The sequence below is a fragment of the Anastrepha obliqua genome, chromosome 2, assembly GCF_027943255.1.
Source record: "Anastrepha obliqua isolate idAnaObli1 chromosome 2, idAnaObli1_1.0, whole genome shotgun sequence".
Classification (NCBI taxonomy): Eukaryota; Metazoa; Arthropoda; class Insecta; order Diptera; family Tephritidae; genus Anastrepha; species Anastrepha obliqua.
Genome location: NC_072893.1, coordinates 107977190 through 107992866, shown reverse-complemented (window position 1 = coordinate 107992866; position 15677 = coordinate 107977190). Strand labels below are relative to the sequence as shown.

The following is a 15677-nucleotide window of genomic DNA, read 5'->3' as shown; positions in this document are numbered from 1 at the left end:
TTTAATTCGCTTTGGAAAGAATTTGAGAGAGTCTGCTTTTGTATTTGTGAGCGTGCGTTAACATGGAACATAACAAAACCAAAAACAGAACTCAAATCAATTGACTTAGTACGTCACCTGGCGGTTGTGCCGAGAACTTTTTGCTCAAGGCGGTATGTGTCAAATCTAGGAACTTAGTTGCGCACCTAGTAAGCTGCTTATACCTAAAACCCAACCCAGCATAGAAATATCAAAAAAACTGAATTTGCCATTTTAATTGGATATTCCGATTTATTCACGTTGATGTACTTGAACTTAAGTAGTGTTGTCGCATTTACATCTTTTATCAATGAAATGAGTCACATACCATATAATAATGTAAAATATAGTATACCTGTAGTTTATAATAATAATGCAGCTATAATCGTAGTTGTAATAATTATAATGCAGTTACATTACTCATATTTAGGTATGCAGTTTATTATTATTTATGTATATGTGTATATATAATTACACTTCGACAATTTAAAATACAGTATGTATATGTATATTTATATATATATATATATATATATCTTTCGCTCATTCTACGCTCTTAATACCATTTGCATATAGTACACAATTTACGTAGCTACATAGTTGTATGCCTGTAACTTTTTTGCCTTTTGCCTTTTGCTTTTTGCCTTTTGTTTTTAACTTATTCTCAATTACTCATTACTCTCACTACCTTTAACCTGAACTGAATAAAATTTTCGTTTATTATTCCAAGTAATTTAAGCATTATTTAGCAAAATTTCATAATTGTTAGTTTTAACTACATTTATTGTAGGTGTATGTACAGCACTTCTCAGTTTACGTACCGCACAAGCATTTGCCAGCAATTACACACACACACAGAGCACACGGTACGTGCATATGCATGTGGGCTCGACAAAAGAAAGTGCAATACTATACATTAAGAATTAACGCTAACTGTTTTTTATCGATTTGTTTTTGTTTTTTTGTTTTGTTTTGTTTTATGAATTTTACATTTCGTATTGGCGCAAATTGAATCACTTTATTCTACTATATTAAATATTTCACTTAAAAATACACTCTTTATTGCATTGCTGTTGTTGTAAGTATTTATATTTATATTTAAGGTGCGATGAACTTAAATGAATTATTTATTTATTTGTTTACTTCTTTTTTTAAATATGGACACCTTAGTTGCACATATTCAATATTGATGTTTTTTGGAAGAGAGAAATTTGCATTTAAGCGAGTTTTTATTACAATTACAAAAAAATATTATTAAAATAAAAAAAAATATTATAATTAAAAAAAAAAAATATTATAATTAAAAAAAAAAATAAAATTAGAAAAAATATAATTTAAAAAATATTATTATAATTAAAAAAATAATATTATGATAATTAAAAAATATATAATAAAAAAAAAAGAAATTAAAAAAAATATTTTAATTAAAAGAAATATTATTATAATTAAAAAATATTATAATTAAAAAAAAAATATATAATTAAAAAAACATTATTATAATTAAAAAAATTTATAATTAAAAAAATATTATTATAATAAAAAAAAATATTATATATTAATTAAAAAAAAAAATAATTATAATAATATTAAAAAAATATAATTAAAAAAATATTATTATAAGTAAAAAAAAATATTATAATTAAAAAAATAGTACCGAAATCGATGGCCCTCTGATTATATATACAGATGGTTCAAAACAAGACGGCAAAGTGGGATTTGGAATCTTTTCCAATTCCCCTCACATCAATCTATCATTTAGATTACCCGACTACTGTAGCGTATTCCAAGCGGAAGTATGCGCTATCTGGTATGCTGCGAAAACTCTCTTAGAAAATAGAATATCACTAGAGGATATCAGCTTTTTCACCGACAGTCAAGCGGCCGTTCGAGCACTCAGCTCCTCTTATACCCACTCAGATGTGGTTCGATCTTGTCTCTTATCTCTTAACGAGATAAGTGTTCAGAATTCTGTCCCAGTTATCTGGATACTGGGTCACAGTGGATTCGAAGGTAACTGCAAAGCTGATGAGCTCGCAAGAGCTGGAGCTGCGCAATCAAGTGTTAGTAACTTACCCACAATCCACATTCCGCTCTCAACATGTAAAATGCTCATTGATCGAGAATTTCACAGCATTGCTGTTCGAAGGTGGCGAGTGGAAACTACTTGCGTTACGACCAGACAAATCTGGCCATCCTACAATCTGAAACAGACAAAAACCCTTATAAGTCTTTCGAAACACGAACTTAGGCATATAATATCTCTTATCACCGGCCACTGCCTTTTGGGCACTCACGCACGTCGGCTCGGGGTTCCTCAAAACGACCTGTGCAGATACTGCGAGGACGAAGATGAGGAAGTATCAAGCAGGCATTTGCTGTGCAGTTGTCCCGGTCTAGCCAGAAGTCGACTCGCTCTTCTAGGCTCTCCAACAATTGACAATCTTTCAGTACTCTCGGACCTGAAAATCAAATCTCTCATTAAATTCTCGAAACGAATCAATATCTTGGACCAAAATCTATAGTAAAAATCTCGGTTAGGTGGGGAAATCATATAATATAATGAGCTCTAGGGCAACACAACGGACCCAACTTGCGGTCTATGTGGCACTCCGATGCGGGGTCACCCTTAAACCAACCAACCAACCCATTATAATTAAAAAAATAATATTATTATAATTATAAAATATATAATAAAAAAAAAGAAATTAAAAAAATAATATTATAATTAATATAAAAAAAAAAATAATAATATAAAAAAAATATTATAATAAAAAAATATTATAATTAAGAAAAACAATAATGTAATTAAAAATAAATATAATTTATAATTAATTAAATAAAAATATTATAATTAAAAGAAATATTATTATAACTAAAAAATATTAATATAAGTAAAAAAAAAACTATTACAATTAAAAAAATATTATAGTAAAAAAATATTATATTTAAAAAATAATGAAATTAAAAAAAATATTATATTTAAAAAAAATATTATAAGTAAAAAAAACGTTTAAAAAAAAAATATTATAATTATTGGGTATGGGAATAAGAAGTTTCCGTCCTTTCTTAGTCAAAATTACGAATTATTTAAGCAATTAAATAATACATGATATGATGTGAAGTATGTGCCTTTGGAAGCTGCAACTTTACTCCATCTTTTAGGCAGCATATGGTTTTCTTTGACGAAAAATTCGAGCTCCTTTTACTTGACCCACTCATTGAGCCAGTTTGCGATGCTCTCGTAAGAAGCGAACCGCTCTCTAATAAGGGCTGACTGCTGACTGCATTGATCGGAAGGTGCTGGGGAATAATGGCGGGTGGGGCAAGATTTCCCAATTCCATCCCTCTAAATAATTCTGGACCGATTTAGCTACGTGTGGCCTCGCGTTGTCATGCAGCAAAATCACTTTGTCATGTCTACCGTCCCATTCCGGGCGCTTATCTTAAAGAGCAACGCATTAGCTGCAGTCGGTAAGTCGATAACGATCGGCAATGATGGTTTCAGATGGTTTAAGGAGTTCTTAATAGATAACACCCTTCTGATTCAACCAGATGCACAACATAACCTTTGAAGCATGAATATTTTTTTTCGCTGTCGATGGACCTTGTTCATCATAATAGACCTATTTTTCATCGCCAGTGACGATGCGATGCAGAAAACCTTTTCTTTTCTGCCGTTCAAGAAGCATCTCACACGTCACCAAACGTCTTTCGATATCCCTCTCCTTCAATTGATGTGGCATCCAGTTACCTGCTTTATGGACCATTCCCATCGCGTGCAAACGTTTACCGACGGTTGATCTGTCAACATCCCACTGTTTAGATATATCATCAAGGGTTCGGCATGCGTCTTTATCTAATAATTGTTGTAGTTGAGTATCTTCGATTTTTTTTTTTTCCGCGGCCCTTCGCGAGCTTTATCACTCACGTCGAAATTGCCACTTTGGAAGCGTCGAAGCCACTCTTTAAAGTTGTATTTGATGGAGCGTGATTACCGTAAATGTTGATCAATATACGACACATTTCAGCTGCACTTTTCTGTAAAGGTAATAATGAAGCATGACTTTCCGCAAATTTTGTGTTTTCGGGACGAACATAGACAGTTGACGTCAGATAAAAAAGGATTTTCACGCTTCAAACGAATGTGAACTACTGCGATCGAGACCTCACATACACACCTTCAAATCCCCAGTATATTATTAGAGCAAACACAAAAATAGTATCAGCAGCGACCCCTCTTTTATCTTTTATGAGGGCGGAAACTTATTCCCATATCCAATAAATAAAATTTGGAAGGACAAAAATAGAAAAATATGTGCCCAAGTAATTATAGTAATTATCAGCAGGCAATGGCAAGCCCCCGAGTGTATTTCTGCCATGGAAAAGCTACTCATAAAAAACCATCTGCCGTTCGGAGTGGGCTTAAAACTGTAGGTCCCTTCATTTGTGGAACAACTTCAAGGCGCATGCCACAAATAGGAGGAGCTCGGCCAAACACCTAACAGAAGTTTATGCGCCAATTATTTATTTTTTGTTTGTTTTTAATTATAGTAGCGATATTGAAGTACTTATAAATCAAAAATTAGTTTAAAAATAATCCAATTGTCAAATCAATTTTAAAAAATGGTATTACTAAAGTCATACACGCGAGGCATATTAAATTGAAGGAGCTCTGCGGCCACTCTGAGTAATTGGGACATATTTGAATGTTGAAAAAAAAAAATTAAAAATTTAAATTGAAAAAAAAAAAAAAAAAATTGTTAATCAATTTTGTGTGGCTGACCAGTACCAAGCACAAACTTTAAATTTTCAGCAAAAACAAAGGTATTTATTCTTAAATTAATAAAAAAATCCATTTTTAAATTAACTTAGCTATTGTAAGTAATCCTCATCCTCATCTTATTCTTCTGTTTTTAGAAGTTACTATAAAAAAGTTTAAAGATAAAAATGGTTACTGTTGAGAGAAAAGGCATTTCTTTTCTAATAAAAAAAAATTTTCCCCTAAATTATGGTACGCATTCCTAAAAATATTTCAGTTCAGAGTGGATTCTGACTTCCTACTTCCTACAACGGAATACGGTTTTCTGAGGAAAAAAAAACTATAAAAATAATAATAAAAAAAAATTAAGTGGTGCTACCCATCCTTCAAATCAAAAAAAAAAAAAAATTATTTCAGCTATTTAAAAACAAAATCGAAAAAGAATAATAAAAAAAATTAAGTGGTGTTAAAGCAACAAAATTAATTTGCTCCCAGCAAATATATTATATGGTTTTTTTTTACATATTTGATTATTGTTGCCACTTAACAAAGAATTTTTTCGACCAAAAAAACCACGAAAAATAATTTTGAGCTAAATTGAGCTTTTAAAAGTTGTGGAAATATAATATGTAATTGAATTAAATAATTCAAAGAAAACGAAATATATGTTGCAAGTATTAATTATTATTAAAAAAAAAATATATATAACAGAATGAGTTTGGGAAATTTCCTGTTTCAAATGTTCATTTTATATTCTTAATTAACATTTAAACGAAGTTTTCTTGCAAATTTGTACTAATATTCAGTTTTCACCCTTCTTTTTCTATGTTTATCGTCTACACTTTATGGGCACGTTGGTGAAAATACGGAAAGTTCGTTTTAATCGGTTCTCAGCGAGTTTGAAGGAATCAGCTGATTTGCTGACGTAATAAGAGATGTGGCAGCGAACGTCGGCTAAACTGAGTTTGTGTTGGTGATATAAAAAAAAAATCAAGGCTACCACTGCTCATGTTACCTCGTTGCCGTCTGAACAACGGTTGATTGGAAGACTGATTGTATTCAACTAACCTCACTTTCCATATTTTATTTTCATTTCAGTCGCCTCTCTCGGTGTCTAAGCCTCTATGACGTAACAACCAAAGTTACTCTCACAATTTTGACTCGACTTCTTTGTTTTACGGGCGGCCGCCGTAGCCGAATGGGTTGGTGCGTGACTACCATTCGGAATTCACAGAGAGAACGTAGGTTCGAATCTCACTGAAACACCAAAATTAAGAAAAACATTTTTCTAATAGCGGTCGCCCCTCGGCATCCAATGGCAAACCTCCGAGTGTATTTCTGCCATGAAAAAGCTCTTTCATAAAAATATCTGTCGTTCGGAGTCGGCTTGAAACTGTAGGTCCCTCCATTTGTGGAACAACATCAAGACGCACACCACAAATAGGAGGAGGAGCTCGGCCAAACACCCAGAAAGAGTGTACGCGCCAATTATCTATCTATCTATCTTTGTTTTACGAATGTGCAGTATCTCCTACGTTTCTATGTTTTTTCTCTTCTGCATTGTTTTCTTGAGGGAGTAGCAGGGAAATCAAGAATAATAGAAATAAGATTGCGCCCATCAGAGAGAGCATGACGTCATAATGGTGCATGAGAGAGATGTGAAAACGCGAATAAGAATGCAAGAAGAAGAAATTACACAAACAACACACGAATAAATTGCACAATTGGTACAACTGTCAAATTCGTTGAGAGTAACGTAGCGGTACCACGATCCGCGCCACCTTATTATTCTTGCCATTATGCAGAGAAACTGATCTTATAAGAGTGCCCTATCAAAGTATTTTCCCAATATTTTTTTATTTCTCCTTGCTACAAATTCTCTTGCCGAGGTTAAAATTTTAGTATAGAATTTATATTAACTGCTTTATTTTCGTTTCGAGATTATTGTTTATTTCTTGAAACAAAAAATTTCTCATATTTTTTTTATATAACTTATATATAAATTTAGTACCGTTATATGGTTATTTTGTTTTAATTACAAAATTGCTCTACGCTTTTCCTTAAAATTTTTAAAAACCCGCTAAATTTTGTTAATTTTTCCGCAACTTCCTTTTACATACATAATTTATAACCAACTTTTTTAAACTTTTTTTTCCCTCTTAGAATGAAATTTCTTGCGAATCTAGCAATTTGGTATAAAATTTATGTTGAAAGTTACAGAAATTTACTCAACTCTTTTTCTATCAAGTTTATAAAAAATTGATTTTTAATTTTATCCTAAACATTTTTTTTTACTTTCTTTCTCATAATTTATAACCAACTTTTTTAATCGTTAGAATGAAATTTCTTACAAATCAAACAATTTTGTACAAAATTCATGTTGAAAGTTTCAGAAATTCACTCAATTTTTTTTCTATTCAGCTTTTAAAAAACTCACTTTAAATTTTATTCTAAAAAATTTTTGTTCAACACTTTTTCACATAATTTATAACCTATTTTTGTTTATCCTTAGAATAAAATTTCTTGCAAATCCAACCATTTGGTAGAAAATTTATGTAGAAAGTTACAGAAATATACTCAAATCTGTTTCTTTTAAGTTTTTAAAAACTTATTTTCAATTTTATCTTGAAAAAATTGTCTGAATTTTCTTTCATATACAGTCAAACGTCTATCACTCGAATTTTCTATAACTCGAACTAAATCGAGTGGCAACAGCTTTTAGTGAGCAATAAAGACTAAATTTTAGTCCCATAACTAGAACTTCTCTAACCCGAATTTCTCTCTAACGCGAATAAAAATTTGAGCAAACGCTTCTCTAAGTCGAATTATTTATGGAACATTCCAAATTATATACTTGTTTATTTATTTATTTTTTTTTCAAGGTATTCGAAAATTTCTTTTTTGGCTTTTTGATATTTCTTTTTTGTGTAACATTCGCCAATCAGTTTTAATAGCAGGTTTTCCCACAGACGACGACATTATTAAGTACCTTAGCAGTGGTTGGGAAAGTGATGATGAGAGTTGAGTGGAGGAAATTATTTATATTTGCAAACGAATGACAACTAACGGTCCCTGTTCCTATAAGGCTTTGAATAAATTAGGAACTATTTTAAATGAAAACTACAAAAGCAAATTCGGTTTTCAGCCACTCATTTCAGATTATGTTAACGTATGCATTGTAACTTTTACTTTTGGTTGCAGTTTCTTAAAAAAAAAAACATAATGATTTTCTACAACTGGCAGTCTCCATAAGTCGAACACTTTCCTGGGATAATAGTGCTCCGATTATAGAAGTTTCACTGCAATTTATAAATAACTCTTTTAAGCGTAAGAAATTCTTATTCAAATTTTTATTAAAATTCACTAGTTGGTATCAAATTTACTTATGTCAATATCTTAAAAAAATAATAATAATAATAATAATCTGAAGTTCACCTTTGCTTTTACAACACTTTTCCCCTTGAGTTATTAAAAATGCGCTGTCAGATGTTATTTTATGTGTTTCCTACTAAAGTTGCCATTTAAAGAAAGTTCTATGTTTTTTTTTTGTTTTTAGTATAAACATAGTTTTTTCCCCCTGTCATAATTCGAGTTCGATGCTTGACTGTAATTTGTAATTGTTAATTGCAAAATAACTCTTTTAAGGGTAAGAAACAAATTTTTACCAAAGTTCACTAGTTGGTATACAAATTTATTTTAAAATAAAAAACAAATAAAAAAAAAAAAAAAAATTAAAAAAAGTTAAAAAAAATCTAAAGTTCACTTTTCGACACTTTTTCTCTTGAGTCATTAAAAAGACGCTGTCAGCTTTTTCTCCTACAAAAAAATCGCTTCCCCAACCTTAGAAGTTGCCATTTATAGAAAGTTAAGTTCTATAGATACAAATACAAAAAAAAAAAAAAACAACAATGGTAATCCGAGGTCGTAATTTATAAATAACGCTTTTAAGCGTAAAACGCAAATTTTATGTCTCAAAGTTTATGTCTATATCTGAAAAAAACACAAATTTCACCGTTGTTTTTTCAACTTTTTTTCTTGGGTTTTCAAAATTCACTGTCAGCTTTTTTTCATACAAAAGTTGCTTTTTTCATTATTATTTATTCATTATCCTTATCATTTTCCTGTTCCTCCTGTTAAAGTTGCCATTTAAAGAAAGTTCAGTTCAAAGTGGTTTCGCTTGTAAAGATATTTCCTTTTCCTATTGTTTTTAAAAAATATTTAAAGAAAAAAAAAATTAAAAGTAAAAAAAAAAAAAAATTAACATCTAAAGTTCACCGTCGTCTTTTCAACACTTTTTCCCTTGGGTCATTAAAAAGGCGCTGTCAACCTTTTCTCATACAAAAATTTCTCTTTTCCCAACCTTATCTTTTTCCTGTTTCTCCTGTAGAAGTTGCCAAGTAGAGAACGTCCAATGGTTACAAAAAACAAAAAAAAACAATGGCGATCCGATTTCGTAATTTATAAATAACGCTTTTAAAGGCAAGAAACCCTGAATGTAAACCCGGGTCAAACCGCTGTTCGAGTGTCTCGAACAACTGTCTGGCTTAGATGTCAACAACCTAATAATAAGGTTCTTAAACCGCACTGACATGCCGTAAAAAACTGGCAAACAAGTTGGTAACGAGGATGTGGCAACAAAATGGTGCGGAAGCGCTAGTTGGATTCTGGATGAATCTCCACTCTAACCAAACAACCAAGGGAAAGAAACACATTTTATATCTTAAAGTTTATGTTTATATCTAAAAAAAAAAAAAAATAATAATAATATAATAATAATAATAATAATAAAAAACAAAAAAAAAACATAAATTTCACCATGTTTTTTCAACATCTTTTTCCTTAGGTTTTTCAAAATTCACTGTCAGCTTTTTTTAATACAAAAGTTGCTTTTTTCCAACCTTATCATTTTCCTGTTTCTCCTGTTAAAGTTGCCTTTTAAAGAAAGTGGTTTTGTTTGCAAAAATATTTCTCTCTCCCCATTGTTTTTCAAAACAAATTTAATTTTTTTTGTTGCATAAAGATATTTTTTCCCCTATCGTTTTGAAAAAATATAAATTCTTGTATTAAAAAGATATTTCTACTTCCCTATCGGTTTTTCTTTTTCAAAAAAATTTTGAATTTTTTTTCCTAAAGATATTGTTTTTCCCCATCGCTTCGAAAAAAAAAGAAATTGAAAATCTTGTATTATAAAGACATTTCCCTTTATCAAATAAGAATTTGACATTTTTTTTAAAGATATTTTTTTTCCAATCACTTTAAAAAAGAATAGAAAATATTGTATTACAGACATTTTTCTTTCCTTATTTTCAAAAAAAAAATTTAATTTTTTTTTATTGCATAAAGATATTTTTTTCATATCGCTTTAAAAAAAATAGAAAAACTTGTATCTTCTGCTCAAATATGAACGAGACGGTATCAATAAAACGTTCCACGGATGACATATGGCAAAAATAAATTTTTTGTTTTTTGGTAGGACTGTTATAAGCTTACATGGCAAATTTCAGCGTGATATGTCACATAGTTTGTTTTCTGTGCTACTGTAAACAAGTCAAGCTCGAGTGTGTTCTTCGAATTCTCTTTTATGACTTCAATTGTCTCAAAATGTTTTCCACGGAGCGGCAACTTGAGCTTGGGAAACAGGAAAAAGTCACGTGGAGCCATATCAGGCGAATACGGTGCTTGCGGAACGACATTAACATTATTTTTGTTCAAATAATCGCGAACAAGACGTGATGTGTGAGCTGGTGCATTATCGTGATGCAAGAACCATGACTTGTTGTCCCACAATTCCTTCCTTTTAAGAGGAATGTTCTCGCACAAACGCTTTAAAACGTCTAAATAATATTCAGCGTTAACCGATTTTGCGATTTGTGCGATTTTCAAGCACAATTTCCTTTACTTTTCCGATGTTTTCGTCGTTTACTGATGTTGCTAGACGACGTTCATGAGGCAAGTTTTCAACTGATGTACGGCCCTCTTTGAACGATTTGTACCACTGGAAAACACGTGCACGCGATAGAGCAGAGTCCCCATAGGTTGTCTGCAACATTTTTAAGGCGTCTGAAGCCGAAATTTTGTTGGAATAACAAAATTTCAAACAAATTCTTTGAATTTCCATCGTTAAATTCGAAGAACACACTCGAGCTTGACTTGTTTACAGTAGCACAGAAAACAAACTGTATGACATATCACGCTGAAATTTGCCATGTAAGCTTATAACAGTCCTACCAAAAAACAAAAAATTTATTTTTGCCATATGTCATCTGCCGACCGTTTTATTGATACCGTCTAGTTCATATTTGAGCAGAAGTTATTATAAAGATATTTATTTCTATTTCCCTATCGCTCTTCAAAAACTCGTTTAAACACAGATTTCTCTTTCGCAATATTCCCTTCTCTCTTTATTATTTATACATTTATATGTACGCTTTGCCGTTGCGAGATTATATGCTTACACGTTTTATTTAAAATTAATATTATGTGAATTTTATAAATATACAGCCTTAAAATTAGATTTCGCAATTCACTTTTAAATGAAATTTAAGCACAATTAATATTTTAATTAAATTAGTAGTAGAAGCTTTGCGTTTATTACAACTTGGTTTTCGTACTCTCATTTTCTTGCCTATTTATTTTTTCATTTAATATTTTTAATATATTTTTTGCTTTGTTTTTGTAAATAAACATTCCCACATACTACGTTCGTTCTGCATTACAACACACACAACTCCACTAATTTACGCTAGTACGAGAAAATTTGCAAAACATAAAGTCCACATTTGGGGCTGCGTGAAATTGCTAAAATAAAATACCTACAAGCATAGAAACAAAATGAAATGTGTAGTTTATTTTCGCACATACGTGAAAAATTTCTTCATTTCATGACCAATGCAACAGTTATACAAAATATGTTTAATTATTATAATTATAATTTTTTTATCAATGCCTAACAAAATGGTTATGGTTTTTTGTTGTTGATTTTTTTCAAACAGTGATTTCTACTACTAAAAATACAATTAATGACATTTTAGTTAAACAACATGCATTTTTATAGAAGTTTTTTTAAGAATATTGGCCTTTTCACAAATGATAAACGGAAAATTTCTATGTAAAAAATGTTGTACGCTATTTTCGTTTTCGTGTCTTGTGGTCACATGCTTCCAACTGTATTTATGCACAATATTTATTTATAAAGTAATTTTAAAAATTATGTGTGTATGTAATATTTGCGCTTTCCTGCCAAGAGTTTTCATTTTTATGATTATTTGCTTACACCTCAATGTTGTGTTTACTAATATTTTCTAGTTTTCTTACATGCTTAGTGCCTTTTATGTATACATGGATAGATTTGTTTGCGTTTTATATCAACTATAATTTAAGTATATTTATAAGGTTTATATTTTATGTTAAGTTTTTTTTGTTTTTTTTTTTTAACCAAGGAAATGATAAAAACGTGTATTAATATGTATGACGAACTACTCTATTTATGTAGGGTAGAGAAAAAATCATCCATGACGTTTGCTGCTTAGCCATCTTCTTTTGGCGGGGTGAACCAACCTGTAAAAGAAATGTAATAATTTTTATAGAATTATGCAAGCACATTGAACCTACCATTTTTCTCGTGTATTTGCACCAGTGATTTGAAGCTCTGCTGTGCACGTGCCAAGCTGTACTGACCCTGTGATAAGGCCTAAAGTTGGGATTTAGAAATTCCAAAACAAAGAACAAAATAGCAAAATCTCACTAATAACTTAAAACTCTGCAGTGGGTGGCCAAATTATTAGGGACAGCACTCATATTTGTATATTGGCTGTTTTACGTTCGGTTTCAAGTAACGCTCGGGTAATTTACTACTAGAAAATTTTATTACCAACTATTATTTGTTCCCAAGACAGTCGAGTCAAAAATAACGAAATTATTCTATGAAATATTTCGTAAATATATTTAATTACGCAGTACAACAGATTCTATGTATTTGATGAAACCACAACAAGCAAAATCTAATGAAAGTTTACATCTCGCATAAAAAAACCTAAGAGATTTTTTAGCCCATAGATCTGGGCTTTTAAGGGTACCCGGTGGTCTAGAGCACGAAAATTTCACCTATTTTCACGATTTTTTTTTTGCACGTTTATTGAGCATACAAAAAAATTTTTTTTTTACTTTTGAAACAATATTTATTATTATAAAAATGACGCTGAAGATGACCCTCTCGAAAAATCGAACCCGGACGGCGTAGATGATTTCGAGACTTCTACTCATCTGAAACACAAAATTCAAGATTCTTAATCAGAAAGAGTGCAGTTATGGTCGGAACTAGAACAAATCGAAAAAATGAAAAAATTTACAAAATGGCGCACTTTTGAAAAAAAAGTTCGTAAAATCGGGTGTTTTTCACTAGTGTTTTAGTTTAAAAAATAGGAAATTTTTTAAATAAAATTATGATTCTAGTTTCGACGATAGCGATACATGTTGTGAACAACATATCCAAATTTTAAAAAGTTCGTAAAATCGGGTTTTTTTCACTAGTGTTTTAGTTTAAAAAATAGGAAATTTTTTAAATAAAATTATGATTCTAGTTTCGACGATAGCGATACATGTTGTGAACAACATATCCAAATTTTAAGTGATTCGGTTGAATAGTTTTTTTGTTTTCATCCCCGCCGTGTCGAAAAAAGTCGTTTCGAGATGAGTTTAAAATTTCAGGTACAGGAGCGCGCAGATCGCTCTCTATGTAGTTAATGGGTTGTACAAGCTATAATATTGGGAATTTCCGTATGAAAATTTCACAGTATATTCTTAATGCTCTATACTTTCGAAATATCGAAAAACAAAAAAAAAAGATTTTTGTGAAATTTCTAGACCACCGAGTCCCCTTAATACAGTTTGTCTCATAACACATGGGCTGAAAAGTCCCGGGCCTAACACATAGATGGCACTAGTTTTATTGCATTCACTTTGGTCGAGCTCCTCCTCCAATTTGTGGCGTGCGTCGTGTTATTGCTCCATAAATGGAGGGACCTACAATTCTCAACCGACTCTGAACGGCAGATATTTTTTATGAAGAGCTTTTTCATGGCACAATTACACTCAGAGGTTTGCCATTACCTGCCGAGGGGCGACCGCTATTAGAAAAAACGTTTTCTTCATTTTGATGTTTCACGGAGATTCGAACCTACGTGCTCCGAATGGTAGCCACGCATCAACCCATTCGGCTACGGCGGTTGCTAAGCTAAGGCGCTCAGTTAATATATGGTGGGCCATGTAAAATTTGCTTTTTGAATCGGCTATAAAAAAAAAAACCAATCAATATTTTTTCAAACTTTTTTTTTTTTATTTTGAAGATTGAACATTGAAAAATAATATCGTTAAAATGACTGCCACGACTGGCTGTAAAGGCCACTCGATCAATCCAATTTTTAAGCAAATTTTCGATTGTTTGGGCTCCAATTTCATGAATGGCAACTTCGATTTCGTGTTTTAAAGCATCAATAGTCCAACGGGCTTAAATCACAGCTCCGAGGCGGCCAATTGATATCGGAATTCAAAAACGGTAGCCAAAAGTTCGAGTGTAACTTTGGCAGTGTGACAAGTTGCACTGTCCTGTTGAAACCAAATGTCGTCCATGTCATACTCTTCAATTTTTGGAAACAAAAACTCGTTGAGCATGTCACGGTAACGCTCGCCATTTACTGTAACCGCGGAAGAAGAAGAAGACTCACCACCTTGAAAATAGGTTTTCAATATTTCACAATTTTATTCAAGCGTATAGCGTCCCATTTCGTAAATGTCAAACCTTTAAGTAAATTATGAACACATTTGACATGCCATTTGTATTACCATTCTCAAAAAAATAGGTGGTTCAAAAAGCAAACGCTATATGGCCCACCCTGTACTAACCTTAAAAAAACAGCTGTTAAAATTTCATGTTATTCTATTCATTAGTTCGTGAGTTATTGTACTAACTTTGTTATTTTCAAAACAATGAACCGAAAATAATTTCGCGTTTTAATTTTACACTGTTTCTTCATGGAGAAAAATACCGTTCTGGCGAAACAATGGCTAGAAAAGTGTTATGGGGACTCCGCTTCATGAGAAACAACAATAAAACGATGGTTTGCTAACTCCAAACGTGGTCGTAGACACCTGAGATGCACAACGCAGTGAACGTCCAAATGAGGCGGTAACACTAGAAAAATTCACAAAAAATCCACAAAATCGGTTTTATTTATCGAAAAGTGAACTTGCGTGAGTTAGCTGACATCGCGCGCAAAACTGCCGCTGCACGTACTGCAATCAGGTTGAGAGGTTCGGGCTTCAGGCTCGACCTCACTTACGGACACTCAAGTATCCTTAGAAACCCGCAACTTTCTCCACTTATATTCCATCAAGGGAGGAGTGGACTGGGTGCAAGTGCAACACTTGGCGTTAGGGTTTGGTGAACGAACCTGTTCACGGATGGCTCGAAGTTGGACGATGGGGTCGGAGGAGGAGTATTCTGCAAAAAGCTCCCCAACACACTCAAATTCAGGTTAACGGATCACTGCAGTGTGTTCTAAGCAGAAGTAGTCGCAATCAAAGAAGCAGCTGATTGGTTACTTACTTGCGTAATAACTTTTAAGAAGGTAAATATTTACTCTGAGCGCCAAGCGGCGATTAGGGCCCTGGGCTCTATTATGGTGCACTCGTAACTAGTCAGGGAATACCTGGTTTCACTTACAATTGCAGCAAAATTCTCTGACATAAGGCTAATCTGGGTACCTGGTCATAGTGACATCGCCTGAAACTGAGAAGCGAACGAGCTGGGCAGACAAGGGACCTGTGAGGTAGTGCCCCCGCGAAAGGAGAGGATCGGGATGCCCTTGACATCCTGCACTTGACTCCTGGAAAGATGGGCTTC

General features: G+C 32.2%; 1 protein-coding gene across 5 annotated transcripts in view; it reads right to left on the bottom strand.

The window, feature by feature from the left end:
• Window positions 1-11149: 11149 nt before the first annotated feature.
• The window catches only part of LOC129237238 (ubiquitin-conjugating enzyme E2 Q2), a 52123-nt gene continuing 47595 nt past the window's right edge, over window positions 11150-15677 (bottom strand). For 4 of the 5 annotated variants that reach the window (XM_054871827.1, XM_054871826.1, XM_054871825.1 and 1 more), the window contains exons 8-9: window positions 12389-12467; window positions 11150-12334 (exon numbers count right to left, since the gene is read on the bottom strand). In XM_054871827.1, coding sequence (XP_054727802.1) covers window positions 12303-12334; window positions 12389-12467 — 111 coding nt within the window. In that variant the 3' untranslated portion in view covers window positions 11150-12302. The remainder of the gene's footprint in view (window positions 12335-12388; window positions 12468-15677) is intronic. The other variant, XM_054871829.1, reaches the window with a different exon arrangement.